This window comes from Sparassis crispa, assembly GCF_003851025.1.
Source record: "Sparassis crispa DNA, contig_000004F, whole genome shotgun sequence".
NCBI classification, from domain to species: domain Eukaryota; kingdom Fungi; phylum Basidiomycota; class Agaricomycetes; order Polyporales; family Sparassidaceae; genus Sparassis; species Sparassis crispa.
In genome coordinates, this window is record NW_020939751.1 from 2,829,367 (window position 1) to 2,847,737 (window position 18,371).

Below are 18,371 nucleotides of genomic sequence, written 5' to 3' on the forward strand. Positions count from 1 at the left end.
GGTGCATTGCTTGCTGCTACGAACAAAGGTGTTTATATGCGCATTGAAACGTCGCGCGGCTCTATGCTTCTCAGTAAGAGAACCACTGGTTTACTGCCTACAGTCACCGCACAGCGAGTCAGGATCGTCATCGTCCTTCCATTCAATACTCCAGGGGTGGCACTGAATTTTAGTCATTACCGCCGGAGGTGCGTCTCCTTCATTGTATAGTACTCTCACGCAGGTTGTCTCACGCAGGCCGTTTGACATAGATGCATTTGTTTAGGAAGCGAAGAGACTGGCCTCGCACCAGGTTTTCCTCGATTTACCGCATACCGCCGTGGTGTCTCCTAGGGCTTAATTTAACTCCGGTTCCCCTCACAGATTATCCGGTAATGTCTCGTCCAGTTGTGTGCATATAGCCGGCGTAACTGATGGATTGAGTTCAGAGGCAAGTTGCGACGTGACGCTGTCTCCAACATTCCGTAAGTTCACTCGTGTGTCTGTCTCAACGCGACGAGCTGACACATCTATCACTGTGCATCAGGCCTCAGGCCCTGGCACCTCAGGGCTGTTCGTTCGCGTTCTCACCCATGTGTTCTGCGACTCAATTGCTGTCTGCGTTGAACAATGCTCAACACAGGTGACGGAACACGAGAGCAAATAACTCTCCAAATTGAAAGCTGAACGCACGTGACTACAAAGCGCTATGACTGTTGTGCCCCAAGTCGTTTGGTCGGACCCAGCTCAATCGGCGGCGCTGTCAGAAGGATGTGGCGAGTCACCATTATGATCACTGGACTTCACTTCTGCATACGTTCACCGCATATCTCTCATGCCTGTCGCATAGAACTTCCTTGTGCCAACCGTGGACGAGACGTGACTGCCCATCTGTCTGCCAATACCCATGGACAAATCAGCAGGATCATCGCTCTTCTCTATCATGTGATGTTATCTCAAGGTGTGCGGAATCCTGCTAGACATCAGTTCAGCCCTTGCATGGAAGCTGTTCGTTGCGCAGCAATAACGCTTCATCAGCCTCGAGCGCATTCAAGACATTGACACCTCACCGCTCTTGAGACACAGAAGAAGACGGAAGAGACACGAATCGCGGAGGAACAAGAGACTGTTATCTTCAATGTCTTGACCGCATCATGACCAAGCCACCTTTATGAAACGAGCACCGAGGCAGGCAGGAATAACCCAGCGATACAAGGCCGGCACGCCACTATTGGGCCACTCTCCTTCCCGTAGGGGTGACCTCGCCATTTACACGCACCTACAATTCGCCTCGTTGCCTGCCTCGTTGGCGATGGCGGCTGATAGAGCGCTCTTGTTGGCGCTGTACCATCAAGTATATACCTGTCCGATCCGCCCTCTTGCTCCCACCTTGCGCCCACACACACTGCTCGATTCCAGCACGACAAACCCAAGCCTACCATCGGGCGCGCAGAACGAACGGCCGACGCAGGATTTCACGACCGATGCGGGATCTCGCGGCGCAAACGCAGTCTGGAGCGCTGTGCGAATTGCATGTTCTTTTACGTTGCCATCCGCTATATTTCTCTGATCTTGATCAAGGTGGATCTGACTAGGTTGCTCTTGTTCTACGGTGCCTCTCTGCTCTTGCCTGGCTGATAATAGGGTGCGGTGGCCCCTAGGCCTTCAAGTCGTTTCTACCAGCTACCTCTACTCTCTGGTTCCTCCGCATGGGTCAGTTGTCAAGTTTCGACCGAAAGCCAGGAGAACAAGGGCTACTGAACGTGGCGGACAGTCGTGCGGGTCATCATCGGCTCTTGCCCAATTTGGTTTGCCGCCTCTCAAGCGAGGTGGACCCACAAGTCCCTGGGCGCGCCCACAAACTGCCTCGTTCATGATCTGATGCCTCGCGACTGTCTGTTTTACATATCTCGCGCCCAGCTGATGATCGCCTTGTCCTCGCGGAACATATAAGCACCTGTCTCTTGCTGTAGCGTCCTCTTTTCCCCCCACACTCGCGGCTCTGCATTTTCAACCATGACTGCTCTGCGTGGTGTCTGTGGCGCGTTCGGCTCATATACCTTCCATTGGCGCCACCTCATTTCTCTTTTTGTCTGTCGTCTGCTGTTACTGGGCTTCCCGTCATTCTTTGTTGCTGGTCTCTCTAACGGGCTCTACCACTTGCTCTCCTGGCCGTCGCGCATATGGGCTGTCCGTTCTCGTCCGACTTGAGCACCACACCATTGCTTGCGCTTGAAGTATCCAGCTTGTGCTGTTGTTGCAGTGCTCACTAGGCCTCCTTGTGTGCTCGTTGAAGTCACCCTTGCCCTATGGTATCTTCGACCTGCGTGCGTCCCGCTGACAACGTCTATCGTCTCCCTGAAGCTGGTTCGGGTGTCCTTCATCCCTGTCTGGATGCAGTCCACATTCCACTTCGCCCGCTTACTACTTGTCCTCGAAGCAGTTGGTCTTCAATCGACGATTAGAAACCATTCACCAAAGACGAAACGTTTCCTCTACCCTGTAGGTGTTCACAGATCCACATTCGTTCCCAGTGACTAATACCTACGGATGGCTACCTGCGGATGGCTAAGCTCTGTGCATAGCCGTGCAAGGTGACATACCACGTCGACGAAAGCAGCTGCTTTCATACATACTCGCTCTTATGCGAAAGTCAAGCTGTGAACTTCTTTACTGGTGAATGGCTCGGGCATGGTTGTTCGGGGCGCCCACAGGGTGGTGTCGACCTCTTAACGTGATGGTAGACTCCACGCGTTCATCTCAGGTGAGCGCCATCCCAATTTCTGTCGGTCAGTAGTTGACTGCTCTCACTTACTCTCTCACTCGTGTAGTGCCTCAGCTAACAATCGGGCTTTGTATGGAAATGGGTATCGGTGCCTTTCCTTCTTCGCATCCTAGTCCGCCAATTTGGTCCATCTGTGTGGTGATTACACTTGAAGTTACCGTCATCGATGAAGCTTATTGCTTCCGTTTGCTACGCTACCGTGACCTCAATCCCATCCATCTGTTCGTGTCCTTCCATCTCATCTGTGCCGATGTTGGTGTGAGAATGAGAGTCTGCGTTTGAACAGCCTCCGGTGGCTCTCTATTCAACCACATAGGCTGGTCGCCCTGCGACGTGCGAAGGTATGTGGGATCCCTGTTTATCCCCCGTGTCGCCTGCTGACGGCTCCCGCGCAGGCGTTCACAAGTCTGGCCCACCTCCGCGCCGAACCAGCCCTCCATCTGTCATGGATCGCACCAAGGAATATTCTATCTGATCTGATATTCAGCGATGAATTTACACGGACCCACCCTAGTCGTGAGGCTTGATATTCCAGCCGCATCCGTCGTCGCGGAGCGCTCATCATGAGACGCCGTCTAGGTGCTTGGCGACTATCGTGCGACAGGTGTGCCTTGTTCTCCTTGGGGGATGAGAAGTTTGAGGGTGTGCGCGCTACCGTTCGCTGACTTGCAACCCGGGCTGACTTTGTCGTTTTATTGGCAGGAGAGACCCGGGATTGGTTCGTGCCGATGCTGCATTACACGTGCGAGCACGTCAAGAATCGACTTTTACCTCATCCATCTCTTCGCCGTTTCTAGATGGCTTCCATGTGTATCCCTATTGGAAAGCGACTCACGATGGCCCGAGCGACCGTGTTCGGCCTACACCGTTGGCCCGTGTCAGCTGATTGCACCAAGCGGAAGACGCTCGTGTAGCTCGTGGAACGACGATATGCTTCAAACCTAAACGTAAACCCCTTGTCCCCAACAAGAATATCTGGCAAACGCGATGAACATTACATCTATTCGATGCGTTTTGACGCAAACCGAGATACAAACAAACGAGATACAAACAAACGAGATACAAACAAACCGAAATAACGTAGACAGTGAGCACTGCACTAAAAAATGATAAGTACGTGATAGCTGACACAAATCCTACACAGTCCCGACGCCGAGCGGGACACCATCAGTAATCGATACAGGGCAACGCGTGTGTAATGATACAATGATACAACAACATTCTTGGCTTCGAGGGAGACACCGACAACAGGAGGAGAGCAGAGCAGAGCAAGGCGAAGAGTAATGCAAGGAACAGAAGACGACGAGGAAGGAAGACGGTCCGATGACCTCAGAATGCGAAGTTGGAATTGGCCGCCATGTACGCCGAGAAGGCCTGGTCGAAAAGGTCGGCCCCCGGCGGCGGGTACGGGGGAGGGTTATACGTCGGGAGGTAGGCGGGCTTCGCCGGCTCGAACTGGGTCGCCTCGAGCACGTCGATCACCGACGGCACGCCGTACGAGCCGTCCACCCCAGGCACGTTCTCCGGATAGTAGCCGAACGACGCGGGGTCGAACGGCTCTACTATCTGCTGCTGGCCGTTGAGATCGACCATGCCCATCGCGGGATCGGGATGTAACGTTGCCGAAACACCAGCGAATGAGCTCGGTGTTCCCGGTCCACTGGAGAATGTCGATGAATCTGAAGACCACGCGTACGACGTGTTAACGTGGAGCATCGGTGGGTGGAACGTCACGGCCTGCGACGAGCCAGGATCCTGCGAACCCTGCGGGAAGAATTCGAGCGCATTCGGGTAGGTCGTGAGTGGCTCGCAAGGGCTCGACGCGGATGGTAAGTACTCGTCGAAGGATCCGAACATGTTGGGGTCCTGTGGGTTTATTGTCAATATCTCGCAAGGTTTGATGTGAAGAGATCACTCACGAAAGTAGGACCCGCGGAGGGAGCAATGTGGTCCGACGGTAACCACGGAGAGGACGAGGAGCTGGCCGAAGACTCGTACAGCGAGATCGACGAGCTGCGGGACAACGACGCCAACGACGATGACGACGATGATGCGGAGGAGGGTTCCGAGCAGGTTGCCTGCGAACTGGCCGCACGCTTCCTGCCCTTCCCCTTGCGAGCCGACCTGACCGGACCAGACGACCCTCGACTGTAAGCACCCGCAGTGACGGGGGCGTCGAAGCGTGTGACAACCTCCGGTACGTGATTCTTGTCGAACTCCTCCATCGCGGCAGCGAGCTCGTCCCCCGACTTGCCCTGGACGAGCAGCGCTGCGATCGCCTCGCATCGCTTTTCGTCCTTGAGCCCGACCTCCCTGACCTTGCGCCTTGGAGACGCGCTAGGCTCCTTGAGGTGCTCCGGCTTGAAGACGTAGTCGGGGTACTTCGCCTTGTGCCGATCCAGTTCCATCCTCGCCTTGTCCCGCCAAACCTGCTTCCCCGGTTCGCTGAGGCTACGCCACGTCTTGCCGAGGATGCTGGAAAGCGTGCTGTGATTCCCCTCTACGCCGCGGGGAACCAGGTTCTGCTTGATCATCCATCCTCGGAAGAGGATGAATGGGTTGCACGGGCGAGGGACGTGGCCATCCGGTTTCTTCAACTTGTGGCCGGCAGGATGGGGCAGAGCGTCGCCGTCCGATGGCACTAGAGAGGACTTTGATGGGGTCTGTTTCGGAGGGGGTTCGTTGAACGTTTCCGGCGTCAGGTTCTCGGTGAACATGATAGGCTGGAACGTTGGTGGTTCAGCCGAGACGGCCCAGGTAAGTTCACCCTCTGAAGAGTATGTCAAATTTTATGGCCACACGCAGAAACTGCCCTGATTCTCTCACCTGCCATCGGCGACGAGCGTTTGGTTCGCTTCATCGAGCGTTCAGCGGGCATGTTCGAAGTTGAAAGTGAGTGATACGGTTTTGCGAGGGGATAAAGAGGTAAGAGCTTCGGGAGCGAATCCGACGGAGGAGGAGGTGTCGCAATTGGAACGATGGGGGAGATTACATACGTTTTATAGAAGAGAGTAGGGTGTGAACGAACTCCGAATAATCTCGCTACGACGGCCCAATCAGCAGATAAGCGACAAGGGAAAGTCCGTCCCACCACAATGGGAAGTGCCGAATATGGTTTGGGGCACACCATTCCCTCATCTCGCGTAAATTGGAGGACAAATCATCGATTTACGTCCGCGACCCGTGCCTGCGGATGATCCACTCGGTTATCCTGAGTGCTCTACACGACTGTCTGCATTCGCTAAGCGGTGAATTAGATGTGACAATATCTGTCGGGGCCCTGGAAAAATCATTGGTGAGGTCACTAACTCTGGGACAGAGAGAGAGAGGAAGATTTCGAAGCTCGACACACATGATGGTATGATCACGTGGAGTTAATGAACTAAGGTTCGTACCCTCCAAAGTAGTAACTCTTATACTAACGCCTCGGGAGTCGGCGCTGTACTTGAAACGTCCATTGTCATCCCCCCCAGAGATTGGATTTCGCAGGCAACAGGGTCAAATTATTGGCTAGGCCTCGAATATCTTGAACAGAGAGGGAGATACCATCTTGAGTCTCGCAGGCGGGGGCAGATACTAACTTAGTGGCGCATCTGGGACAGATATCCGCATCTAAAATTGATTGATCAGTGATCTGGTCCTGGCAAGTTCCGAACATGGACTCGGACACTTATCCATGTCGATGGGAGACCTGCTGGGATCCGACTGCCTGCCCGAGGGACCGCGATAGACTTGGATTAGACTGCCTGGACAAGGGCTGCCTCTCTTGGCCGGCGTCGTCATGGCTATCTGTTCCCAACTCTTCGATAGGCCTGGCGTCAGCAGGAACTTCCCCTGATCTACATCGGAGAGATGGCCACCGCCTTTAGCAGGTACCCCCCAACGGTGCAACCTTAGAAGCACGTTGCACGGACATACACATCCGGGCTGTGGTACAATAGGGTCTGCAACAGCGGCGATGAGTCAACGGTGGGTTGAGCGATTCGGGTGAATTGCCGTACTGTTGTCTGCCAGAAGCTCGCCAGGCGATGCACAATGGATCTCATGGTGAGCTTCTCGCAATTCTCGCAACGTCCGCTTACAGAAAATATCGAGTCAAATTTCTCCGGGGAATTTCTCCGTCACATCTGCGAACTGCAAGACGCAGATACCACTCTGATGCGACATCTAGAAGTATCGCTGGGCGATGGCCACCGGGCCTAGCCCGATTTCCACCGCTGCAGTGGGCAAAACCATCAATTTTCGCTGTCAAGAATGCATGCTGCATACCAGAGAATGGACACAGCAACGGGCAGCAATCCTCACACGAGCCCACGACATCCAGGGATCCAAGAATTTCGATGCTCGCAGAGCAAGATCAGTAATCACCTTCCAACGACTAGAAGCCTGCTCCCCTCATCACCTTGAGCAACAGCGGAGGGCACTTGGCTGAGAAAGCTACCCAAATGCAGGCAACCTTGTTGCATCCCCGAGCCCAGCAACGTAACCCACGTCATCGTTCCCCGCATTGTTCCAACCCTGTTCAGGAACTGCGAGATCTGTGGCTGAAAATCTTTCCCTTAGCGAAGGGGATGGAAGCGCTGTATAGTGTAAGTCCGGTAATGTGCGCGGAACGATGCCGGAGATCTACCAATCGCTGCTCTGAGCAGCCACACAGACGTAGCGTAGATAGCTAGGACAGCATGGGTAGAATATTCGTGAGGGGTGAGGGGACATTGCGGCAGTGGAGCATGCACGGGCGACGTGGCCATCACACGTGTCGGGGCGATAACGACTTCGGACCTCGAGCAACGAGTGCGCATGCTGGTCCATGGACCTCTGGCAACGCGTCGGGCTACACCGAACATTGAACGCCCGTCGGCGGCAGAGAATATCAAACGCTGCATGCACGTACAGACCACGTACCAGAGCCTAGGCAGTCGGCGCGCTGTGGGTGCATTAAGTGGTTAGACTCGATAAAATCAAGATTTATTGCGCATGGTGCAGCCTCTTCCGCCGCACTAATTAATCGTCGGCGCCTCCCTCGCTGGCATGGGAGGGGGCACAGCAGTCTGGATCGCCCGACACGCGGCTCCCGCGCAATTGCAGCCGCAGCTTGATTGCTAGAATAGCTGTGCAACGCAAGCAGGACACGTACCATGCACTATGGTACGTTAGGTTTCAGTAATTCATGAGGACTGATTATCGGCGCCGGTCTGGTCATGACATGGCGACGCCTTAGGTGAGGCTGCGGCACAACAGCGCAGTAATTGAGTTGCCCGCTGCCGATTGATCGGCGCAGCGAGCACAGACAGGGTGAACGGCCTGGAGGCCCCGGAAAGGAATGAGACCATGCTCAAAACGACGCACGACCTGTAGCCGTCATTATGCCTTTCGTCGTTAGCCCCATAACAAGCAAGCCAGAACGAATCGGACCTTGATTGACATTGATCATACAGGGCCAGAAGCACGTCCGTGAAGAGCACCGGGACGCCATGTTACTCACCCTATTCACGAAGGGGAGGATGTTTGATGCGGGCAGTATCTGGGTATTCCAGACGATTTGGGCCTAGTCTGTCTGCAATGTGGCAAGGCTCGTATGGTGACCGGATATACCGGATGATTTGTGATAAACAACACGAGAAGATCCTCTGCATTGCACGGGTTCGCACAATGAGGACGAATGGCTGAGGCGCCGTATACATTCTGAAAGATTTCCAAGCAAGCACTGAACTTCCAGAAGTCGAGTCTCTTTTCGAAGGCTAGCCGAGCGAAGACTACTTGGAGATAGACAACGGTTGGAATGATCGGACGCTATACGAGAACAAGCAGTCCAGGAACAGCCACGCAGGACCTGAATGTCGGGATGGGTCCTACCGCATTGCGAACGCTGGGAAAGGCTGACCGTGCACGGACAGCGAGTCTGTACGCGTGATGTTAGTACAGCAACCCACTTCATGAATATTTGTAACACGACACGTATGACAGCAGATAAGTCTGTATTTGAAGTTCACATTTACTGGACTGTTGGGATCATGATAATCGTTCACGACCATAAAACATCTCAAAAGCCCAGTAAATAACAAAAATCCCTGTAGGGCAAGATGAACAACGAAACGGAAGGTACCAGAAGTAGTCGGTCCCATGGAAGTATGACCTGATCGAGGAACTAGAGGCTTAATGCTTCGTTCGCCCGTTGACGACACAGAAGAACAACAACCATGACTGGTGACCGGGATGCTTTTTGGGCGAAGAAAATGGTGGTTAAGGATGCTTCACTCTACCCTGTGGAGTATCAGGTTAGAGCTATCTTTGAACGGCGAATCATGCGGCTCCTTCGTAGGTCTAATCATACCATTCACCGTCCATGCACGCTGCGACTGCTTCATACTGGGATTTGAGTATTCTCTTCGGAGTGGCTGGAGGTAGCGAGAAGAGTGGCTGCATGCCACAAGACGTCGGCGGACGGTGGCACTCCTGCGCCGCGTCTCTTCGAGGAGACGCCGGAGCATCATCGACCGACGGCCACCTCTCGCTGCGTTATATTTATTGACGGCACCACGCACCGTATGTGCAGATCTTCTACATGCACACCCGAACATCCCTGGCTGTCAAGCGCACATGGGACTGCCTCCAGGGTGGCGGCAGAGAGGACGAGGTACAACTTCACGCACAGCGCTTCAGCGTAGATTTCTAGCCTTTTCCTACAAGGAAACAACAGTCAATCTAGTAGACGTTTTACAAGCGTAAAACATCAACTACGGATGAGCGGGACCCGCAAGTGTCTTTGTTCAACGCCACTGCTGGAGCGTAATAGTGGCTTCGACAACTACCAGGCATCGGATTGCCTTCTACACAGATCTGCACGGTATTTCACGGCGTTAGAGCATGGCAAACATAGTAAAATGTATCTGCTCACCGACCGTTGCGACGATCTCAGGCTATCAGCTGCCAGTGGAGAAAGAGGCTTACGGCTCGTATAACGGAGGAAACGATTCAAATATATGAATATTGTACCTGTCATGGAGCTACAGAGGAGTCGAAGAGATGAAACAGGTATAGATGGAGGACAACTACGACAACTTGAAGGTGTGGCTGGGTGGAGCCTGACCGAGTCACGGCGGCCAGTCACTCGTCACTCAGCGCTTGTCACTAGTCTGTGAGTCCCGTGACTACCTACCCGTGATATAGAGTAACGTCACGCTTTGAGACCGATTCTGTGGCAAGTAGTATCATGATAGCAACTCGAGCTCGACATACGGGAGATTATAGTTATTTCTGCGTAGAATAGGACTGCACTGCATAGCAAGGAGAATGTCTCCGTGTAAACTTCAGCAGGGCGAAGGGTGTATCAACATCGTCGACTGGCCGACCAATACTCTGCGCTTCAATCAGTCATAATCACACAGGCATGCTCGCCCTTCACGCAGGAGGTTCATTGCTTCCCGAGACAGCTCATACTCAGAGTTACCGGTCGATTTAAGGGCCATGATTGACTTCGGCAGCAAGGGCTTGCTATCTGGATGCAGATAGATTCTTCCATTCTCCACAGTCGGGTCATCGATCGAGTGGCTACGAAGCCACGTGAGTAAGGAGGTAGAGGTAACAGTGAATGTACGCACAGATTTCGAACGTGCTCCTTCACTTGCGGGAGCGAACATTTACGCCCACCGATCTCGGTGCAGAGTGAGCAGCACCAGTGGCGGCGTAGCTCGTGTTTGAACCGGCGAGTGATTTGACTTTTGGCTTCGACGACCTTGACCTTTTCTGCTACATTTCCGTTTACGACCTCCCACTGGCGTTCAGAGACTCCTCCGACGTGCTTTCTCGTCCACTTGGGCTTCATCTAATGTACCAGGTCAAAAGAAGTAGCCACATTAGCTCGCCAAAGGCATACTTACCGCCAGACGCCAACTGACAACGCTTCTGGACGGAAGCGCGCTAGGATTCTTCCACCAAAACCTCGCATCAAGTTCGTCCATTGCCCTCGCGGTGGTCGAGCTAGGGTCTTTGCCGCACGCTTTGACGAGCATATATGCCCGCTGAACCGGACGGGAGCAAGAGATTGAAGCGGTCGACCACGCAGCAGTGCGTGCCTCCCCGTAGACCAGCGCCTGGTATTCGTGTGCTGCATCCGGATGGTAGAAGCCGTGATAGTACTGACGCATGCAGCCGTGAGCAATGATATTAGGATAGCGTAAGACTTTGCGGCACTTGGTGCATTGGAACCACGCTACGGCAAGATCAAAGATGTTCGTATCATCGGGAATGTCTGTGAGGCCTAGTTCTTCAGCCAACAGCAGCGTCAACTCTGCCTTGGCATTGTTCTGCCATTTCTCGACTAAGTTCGGAATCTGAGGTCGCAGCGCGAGGAAGTCATCTGGGGTAATGTTGACCGAGTCAAGAGCATCGACAAGTGCACGGAATTCCGACATCATGGCAAAGTCGACGAGATGCGGCAAATACTCGGATGCAGGCGTCCTCGGGATTCCTGCATAGTAATTGTCGATCAGATCTGAAAGGAGTGCGAGACGAGAATGCAGTCTTTCTCTGTGCTCCTCGGCAAGTCGCTGAGTTTTCAGTTTCTCCATGTAGGAGACCATCTCATCGCAAATCTTCTGCCACCCTGGAATTAATACAAATAAGTTGACTATCTCGCAGTGGCGAGAAGATGGGCGTACCGCGATCTGTAAGTGGTTTGGCCTGCCGAGCATGAGCATGGTTGGACAACGGAGAATATTGTTTCGGCTCAAGAAAGTCGAGCTCTTCTCCCCAACCCAGGTCTCGCAGTCTGGAGACAATCCTACCAAACACTTGTGAGGCTGACGTCATAAGGAGGATACGGGTGCACATACGATTCCAAACGAGCACGCCGCACATCATCCAGTTCCGATGCTCGGGATTTGACCCTCAATTTGGTCCATTCATTACACAACCTAGAGTACTAACGGAACTGTGTCGGTGCAGTTTGAGTGTGCGAGTCGTGCAGGGATACCTCTTTGATTTGATTTACGCGCTCAGCCTGTTCTTTGATGAGCTTCTTCTCTCCTTCGTCACTAGCAACAGCCCTCCAGGACTTCACAAACGCATCAATTTGAGGGACGTGGAACAGATATAAGTAGCGGCGCCCTGGGGAGCAGTTCATATATACGCATTCCGATCATGAACATGATGCCTCACCGGAAATGTGATTCAGCACGTTCACACTGCTGGTAATTTTACTCATTAAGCCCGTTGGAAGGCCATACGGGCTTTCAACAGTGCTATCAAGTCATCATGAGAATTTTTGTTCAGTGCTCTGCGCCACTAAATGCGTCACTTACTTCTCCTTCTTACAATCGTTGCAATATCGTACATTGAACTCCCAAATGACATTCTGAATGTTGCTTTTCAAACAACTCTGAAACAACAGAGCGTCAGAGAATAGTGGTAGCCATATCCGGGGCACTCACATGGCAATGTGGGGAAAACGCGAGATTCGCGTATTCAGGCTCGCTCAAATAAGGAGGACAGTCTGGTAGACCATCCACATTCTTCCTGGCTGCCTTCCACAGATGAGCAGACGTGCGGGTCATGAGCAATGCCCGGAAAGCCTTGCTCGTCCTTGCCAAGTTCAGTAGATCCCGAGGGTTCAAATGGCTGATTATCTGCACACCGACTGTTCGGTTATGATACTGTGATAATGATATAGAGTAGATTCGTGTTCTGACCTCAAGAACAATGTCGAGAGGCATGTTGGGCATGTCTTTCAGGCCACCCCTTCTACCGCGCAGCGCGCGACGTGCTGATTGCGGCGCAGCAGCGACTTCACGTGCGGCATTGGAAGGTGTGGCTTCGCTCTTCTTGGCCTTCTTCAGAGGCATACTATGAAATGGTAGAAAGAGACGCGGATACGACGATGATAACCCCGTGCGAGGAGCGCGACTTGGCGGCTAGGCGCCCGGCGAAGTCCGACCCAGCCTCGATTCCGTCTCGTCTGCAAGGCCTCCACGAGAGCAGGCCAGAGATGCGACCCGGGTCTACCAAGGTTTTGTTGACAGTTATATACTTAGTGAGTCTAGTAAAGATCTCGCGATGTAGGATATGCAGCTGAGAAAATTACAGTATCGCTCTTGGACTCAGAGTACCTACGACTCGACCGTTTGTCACAAGTAAAGTGCTGGTAAATTATGGAGATGGACAAATGTGCGCTATTACTATAAAATTTGTGTAGAATGAAAAGTAGACCGGAAACATTGAGCTCAGCGCACAACCCTGATGGACGATGGGTGGGATACGCATTGATAGTAGGGGACTTCGTTAAATCCCATAACACCCGCTGAACTTGAATTCGCCTGTCTCAGACCATCGGACGGTCACATCACTGGTGATGCCGACAACGTTATACCTGTCAAATAAAGAGGAGATTGTCAATCATTATCGCCGGTTTCGATCAAAGAAGACTCGAATACATCTTGGATGCAGTCACTGTGCCGATTCGGGACTCGAACTCGTCCTTGGTAAATTTCTTCATCTTCCAAGTGGGAGGACCACCCAGCGCCATGAGGCAGCCGAAGACTGCTGGGTCCGGGCATATGCCATCGTAGACCCACTTCGCCGTACCCGTCTTGCACGAAGGTCTCCACTATGCAAAATTGTCGCGCAGTGTGAGAAAAAGATAACGCATGAAAGGTTGATGAAACTCACCCCCATCTGCTTCTTGATTCCACTGTTCGCAGCTTTCCTGACCTTCTCAGCAGCTACTTCCAGCTCCTCCGAGCTCTTCGAGCTTGAAGCGCTAGCGTTCGTGCTCGAGCCTGCAGACACCGCAGACACTTCCTCTTCCAGCGCTCTCGCATACTGCGAGAGTTCTACGAGCAATTTCCGAACCGCATCATCGTCCTCGGCAACGGGATAGTCGTCCGGGTTGCCAAGGATAGCGTCGACGAGTGCAGTGGCTGACGCATGGGTAGTGTTCGTCTTCGCTTTCTTGGATGTATTCCTGGTTTACGAGTCGGATTTTCGCTTTTTTGTGGCAGTGGGCGTGGACATCTTGTTTTTCCGAGGTGATGCGCAGGTTATTGGGAACTGCCGTACTTTGACAGATGGCTCGATGAATTCTCGCTGGCGCCGTGGCTCTATAGCGCGTATCGTCACATCACATGATCTGTAACGTTTTCGTGACCGGAGGGCCACAATTATTTCGAGAAATGACTTGATAACTCAGCATCTGCTAACCAGCACAGCACAAAACCGCAGATTATGGATGGGGAGAAATTTTAGAGACTCTGAGATTCTGTCGCATTATTCATACATTATGACATCCTGAGATTGTCTTTCATTTTGCATCGCGTGAAATGTCGAAAAATGTATATTTTCTATGATTGTGACTTTCATCCAGGATTTGGCATGAGCTTTCCCGGCACGTGGTCATACACGTATACGCGTAGCATGCATCGATGTCGCGCATGAGTCCCCATACTAGACAACACCGACAGTGTGACTATATGCGCCTCCACTGCTTTTCTTTCACAGACCTCTGATTACATCTGGTACTCTGAATAGTGACCAGTGGGTGGACGAGAAGATTGTCTAGCTTTCTCGACTCCGATGGCCCCCACACTGCGCATACAATGTCGTTGTGCACAGTGCAGCAAGAGCACCAATGGGCATGAGTTTCAGACCAAACAAGTCTGTGCTAAGCACTTGAAGTTATATGGGCTACCTTGTCCTGCACCTGGGGTGTCACTTCCTTCCATCTCCCAACCCTTACTGGCAACTACTCGAAACAATGTCGCCTTGCTTCCTCTGGCTTCTGCATCCAGATCAAATGATGTTCAAGACTCTGGCTGAGTAAAGGTGCTATCACTTTCTCGGAGATGTTCTCTAACTGCGATTTATAGCCGAGCGCTTCTCACGGACATGGTGTGGACTTTGGCGACCTGGGAGATGCTGCCATGAACTTTCCTGGTGCTGATCTAGAGGTGCACGCTGTGCCTTCGCAAACCCCATCTCCTTTTCCTGAACCCATCCTGGAGCCTCCGCCTCAGCTTGACAATCATCCTGGAGGCGACTATCGCAAAGTCGAGCCGCCCTCAGTTGGTACTCCTGGTTTAGACCGAGATCAAGATGAGCTGCCACACATCTCCATCCCGGCTTTCAATGAAGAGTCTTGCATTCGTATGGCATACCTGCATGCAGTAATGGGTAACACGTTTGAGAATTTGACATGGAAAGCTGCGACACAACAACTAAACCAGTCACTTGATTGTCTGGATGCACAAGCTGGCGAACTTCCTATCAACCCTCAGCCAGCTCGGACTTTGGCTACTGCTAGGCGACATCTTGGCATCGATCCAGATGCATGGATCATACAGTATGCCATCTGCCCAGTCTGTTGGAAGCACCACACTCCGAACGAACTAAAGGAGCTTGCATCACCAGACTGCACTGTTCCTGGATGCTCGGGTAAAATTTATGTTGAAGTTCTTGACTCCAGCGGTAGGACCCGACGCGATCCCATCAAGATTAACCCACAAGTCTCCATCGTCGAGAGCATCCGGTGTATGATGATGCACCCAGGTTTTGCAAGATCGCTGTGCGATTTTCGTAGCCATCAAGCCGGATGCAACAATGATGAAGACTATCAAATGGAGGACATCTACGATGGGGACATGCTGTTCAAGCTGCAAACTGGTACCGTCCAAGAAGTTAACTCCACGGGTACTGTTCATGATCGACCGTGTGAGAATGGTGCAAATGCAACAAAGCTTGTTAGCCATCGCTATGGACTAGCGCTCTCCATGAATCTTGACTGGTGAGTTCATACATAAATGTCCTAGGATATATACTATGCTGAACTTGTTGATAGGTTCGGTCTTCTCTCTGGATGACCGCATTCAATGGGTCCAATCTATCTTGCGATCAACAACCTTCCACGTGAGCTTCGGTACCTTCAGCTCAACGTAATTTGCCTTGCAGTTCTACCCGGTCCTGGTGAGCCGAACCAACAGCAGCTTAATCATGCGCTGGAGCCAGGCATCAAGGAAATGATTAGCCTTCACAACGGTGATGCGGAACTTTGTCTGTTTTTGAGAGCATTCAATGAACAAATCATTTTTAATCAGGCATTGAGATGCGTGTTCACGATCAAGATTCTGCAAAAGTCTATGCCAACTTCCTCTGCGATAACTGTGACACCCCTGCCACTCGCAAGGTTAGCGGCACTGCAGGACACAATCATGATTTTCACCCCTGCCTTTATTGCGACATCGATATCCTGGACATCAACAAATCCAGTGGCTACGATAATTGTTTGCAGTTTTGTACCAACTACATATGATTTGTCACTACTGATGAGCGAGTTTCAGCTCGGGAAGCGAAAGACGACTACAAAATGCTGAAACACGCATTCTCTGCAAAAGGGGTCAATGTTCGTCACGAGAGTGCAATCCTCCGAGATCATGGGGTTCGCTGGAGCATTATGAACTTGCTCACTGGCTGGCTTCCTTTGTCCCAGACGGTTCTTGACTTCATGCATGCAGTATTTTTAGGTGCTTTTATACTCATCAATCTTACTGTTCTAATCACTTATATACACACTAGGAATCATTGCCCATCTATTTCTCGATGTACTCTTCAAAGGGTACATGTTCTCTGACACTGGAGGTGATGAGTCCCCGAAACAGAAGTTCGAAGATACAGTGAACTCGGTTCGCTGGCCCAGTCATGTTACCCAACTCCCAAAGAATATGAGTTTGTTGCTGCGATGCGCTCATCTGTTCACCTTCCCGCTCTACAGCTGGGTGAGAATCAGTCCTTGAAAAAGGCGGACGAGTGGCGCCGTCTCCTTACCATCACACCAGTTCTCCTATGGGTATGCTGGAAGGATGAACACGATCGCATTCCGAACATCGAGCCAACTATCTCGCCTAATGCAAAAACACGACCAACACATTCTCAAAACTGCAAGGCGCTCTACTTTGCCATTCTTTTACTATGTGCTGGTGTCCGTATGCTCGCATCGCGCAAGATCTCCATGTCACAAGCACGTATTGGTCAAGACTTTCTAACACAATACAACCGCACTCTGCAGCAGCTGGGCATCGACCTGACTATTAACAATCATCTGTCGACACATTTTGCAAAGTTTATCAAGCTCTATGGGCCCATATATGGCTGGTGGTTATTTGCATTCGAGCGCTTCCATGGGATGTTCGAGAAAGTCAATACCAATGGCCACGATGGTGGTTGCATGGAACTCACGTTGATGCGATACTGGGTTCGATGCCATCTAATCTACGAATATCTACTTGCTCTGCCTGCGAACACTTATACAAAAGAGCGTGAGTACATCGAGGCAGTCATCAAGTCGGAAGGACGCAGTGAACATGGAGGTATGATGACAGAGCTTGCTATCTATCGCAGTGAGGCGACCACAGGTATTCAATATCATTGTCATTCTTTGCAAGGCACATTTAATTGTTGTCACCTGCAGATCGAGTCAAACTGCCCAGAGTACTGGGGAAGCATATCAATCTGTGCATTTTTCTTGGTCCAGGAACTGGCGGTATCTACTGCCTTGCTCTCGACTATTGTCAACACTTATATCCAGATCTTCATCTTATCGACGACCTTTCGCTCGGTCACGGAACAGCTTTTGTTGTGACCCGAGTGGCCTGCATGTTAACTTACATCTGTAAGGACGGTATACGCTATGGTTCAGATTCAAACAAGCGCACTAAAGCAGATCGCTATGCATTTATTGTGGATAAAAACACAAATGAGCATTGCCCCGTCGAGATCGCAGCCCTTTTGGGTATCAAGGTCGCGGAAAAGGCACCGCACATTTGTGTGGTCATTCATCGGATGGTCTCAGATGAGGATATTCCCCCATTCCCATGGTGCACATAGTCTGTCCAATCAATCTTCTCAGCTCATTGATAATATGCTGACCGATGTTTTTTTAGTTCAGATCTCCTCGGGATTCACGTGTCCTATGCCAACCGCTTCCACGGTTACGAGATTGTACCTGCGGTAGCACTCGACGCACCTCTTGCACTCATTCCGATCCATTCTGAGCGCATGGGACAAGAACTATGGGCCTCTATTTCATTTGATCATGTACGTCGAAGCTACAGCATTACAGACTCATTCTCATACTGACGGCACAATTGTACAATGGAACAAGACGGGAAACGAGCCGGAGGTTATGGACGACGACGATGAGGTGTAGCTGGCGAAGGGGTAAGATGACAAATGGCAATGTATGTGCAGAATTGGAGACAGGTTCGACGCTAATCATCGAAGTACAGGTCATCGTCGTCGTCCTCGGCAGCGTTTTGACCTTTGCCCGCATCCCCTCCAGTGCTCACCTTCACTATCTTTCCCTTCCCTTTCTTCTTCGCCACCTTCTGCTTCAACGATCCTTCTCCCTTATCCTGTGCATTTTCAGTGAGGTGCACTTTCTTGTTCTTCACAATCACAGCCTTCTCTTCTCTCATTCGCTTCTGCTTCTCCAAAGTCTCTTCCGGATCTTCATCATCGCCCCATGCCCTGCCACTGTTCACGATATGACTCTCAATATCGTATTGCTGGTTCGTCTCGACTGCCAACCAGTGTGGGTCAATCTGTAGAGATTACGAGTTGC

The 18,371-nt window shown here is 51.7% G+C and overlaps 8 protein-coding genes across 8 annotated transcripts; 4 read left to right on the top strand and 4 right to left on the bottom strand.

Moving 5' to 3' along the window:
* Positions 1-63: 63 nt before the first annotated feature.
* Positions 64-446, top strand: SCP_0509610 (hypothetical protein; the record flags this gene model as incomplete). Its single annotated transcript, XM_027759014.1, has 4 exons — positions 64-117; positions 174-188; positions 252-371; positions 429-446. The coding sequence occupies 4 exons, from the start codon at positions 64-66 to the stop codon at positions 444-446; spliced, it is 207 nt and encodes a 68-aa protein (XP_027614815.1).
* A 2,396-nt stretch (positions 447-2,842) lies between these two features.
* SCP_0509620 (hypothetical protein) lies at positions 2,843-3,561 on the top strand (the record flags this gene model as incomplete). The annotated part of the gene is made up of 5 exons (XM_027759015.1): positions 2,843-2,985; positions 3,051-3,105; positions 3,160-3,280; positions 3,344-3,406; positions 3,467-3,561. 5 exons carry the CDS (start codon positions 2,843-2,845, stop codon positions 3,559-3,561), a joined length of 477 nt encoding a protein of 158 aa, XP_027614816.1.
* A 532-nt stretch (positions 3,562-4,093) lies between these two features.
* SCP_0509630 (hypothetical protein) lies at positions 4,094-5,642 on the bottom strand (the record flags this gene model as incomplete). The annotated part of the gene is made up of 3 exons (XM_027759016.1): positions 4,094-4,630; positions 4,684-5,534; positions 5,591-5,642. The coding sequence occupies 3 exons, from the start codon at positions 5,640-5,642 to the stop codon at positions 4,094-4,096; spliced, it is 1,440 nt and encodes a 479-aa protein (XP_027614817.1).
* Positions 5,643-10,134: 4,492 nt separating this feature from the next.
* Positions 10,135-12,606, bottom strand: SCP_0509640 (hypothetical protein; the record flags this gene model as incomplete). Its single annotated transcript, XM_027759017.1, has 10 exons — positions 10,135-10,315; positions 10,366-10,589; positions 10,645-11,369; positions 11,425-11,546; positions 11,599-11,687; positions 11,739-11,872; positions 11,924-12,006; positions 12,067-12,143; positions 12,196-12,390; positions 12,454-12,606. The coding sequence occupies 10 exons, from the start codon at positions 12,604-12,606 to the stop codon at positions 10,135-10,137; spliced, it is 1,983 nt and encodes a 660-aa protein (XP_027614818.1).
* Positions 12,607-13,042: 436 nt separating this feature from the next.
* On the bottom strand, positions 13,043-13,435 carry SCP_0509650 (hypothetical protein; the record flags this gene model as incomplete). The annotated part of the gene is made up of 3 exons (XM_027759018.1): positions 13,043-13,130; positions 13,195-13,367; positions 13,430-13,435. The coding sequence occupies 3 exons, from the start codon at positions 13,433-13,435 to the stop codon at positions 13,043-13,045; spliced, it is 267 nt and encodes an 88-aa protein (XP_027614819.1).
* Positions 13,436-14,679: 1,244 nt separating this feature from the next.
* Positions 14,680-15,543, top strand: SCP_0509660 (hypothetical protein; the record flags this gene model as incomplete). Its single annotated transcript, XM_027759019.1, has 1 exon — positions 14,680-15,543. The coding sequence occupies one exon, from the start codon at positions 14,680-14,682 to the stop codon at positions 15,541-15,543; it is 864 nt and encodes a 287-aa protein (XP_027614820.1).
* A 947-nt stretch (positions 15,544-16,490) lies between these two features.
* SCP_0509670 (hypothetical protein) lies at positions 16,491-17,957 on the top strand (the record flags this gene model as incomplete). Its single annotated transcript, XM_027759020.1, has 4 exons — positions 16,491-17,163; positions 17,220-17,634; positions 17,692-17,845; positions 17,913-17,957. The coding sequence occupies 4 exons, from the start codon at positions 16,491-16,493 to the stop codon at positions 17,955-17,957; spliced, it is 1,287 nt and encodes a 428-aa protein (XP_027614821.1).
* Positions 17,958-18,018: 61 nt separating this feature from the next.
* On the bottom strand, positions 18,019-18,225 carry SCP_0509680 (hypothetical protein; the record flags this gene model as incomplete). The annotated part of the gene is made up of 1 exon (XM_027759021.1): positions 18,019-18,225. One exon carries the CDS (start codon positions 18,223-18,225, stop codon positions 18,019-18,021), a length of 207 nt encoding a protein of 68 aa, XP_027614822.1.
* Between the last annotated feature and the right edge of the window lie 146 nt (positions 18,226-18,371).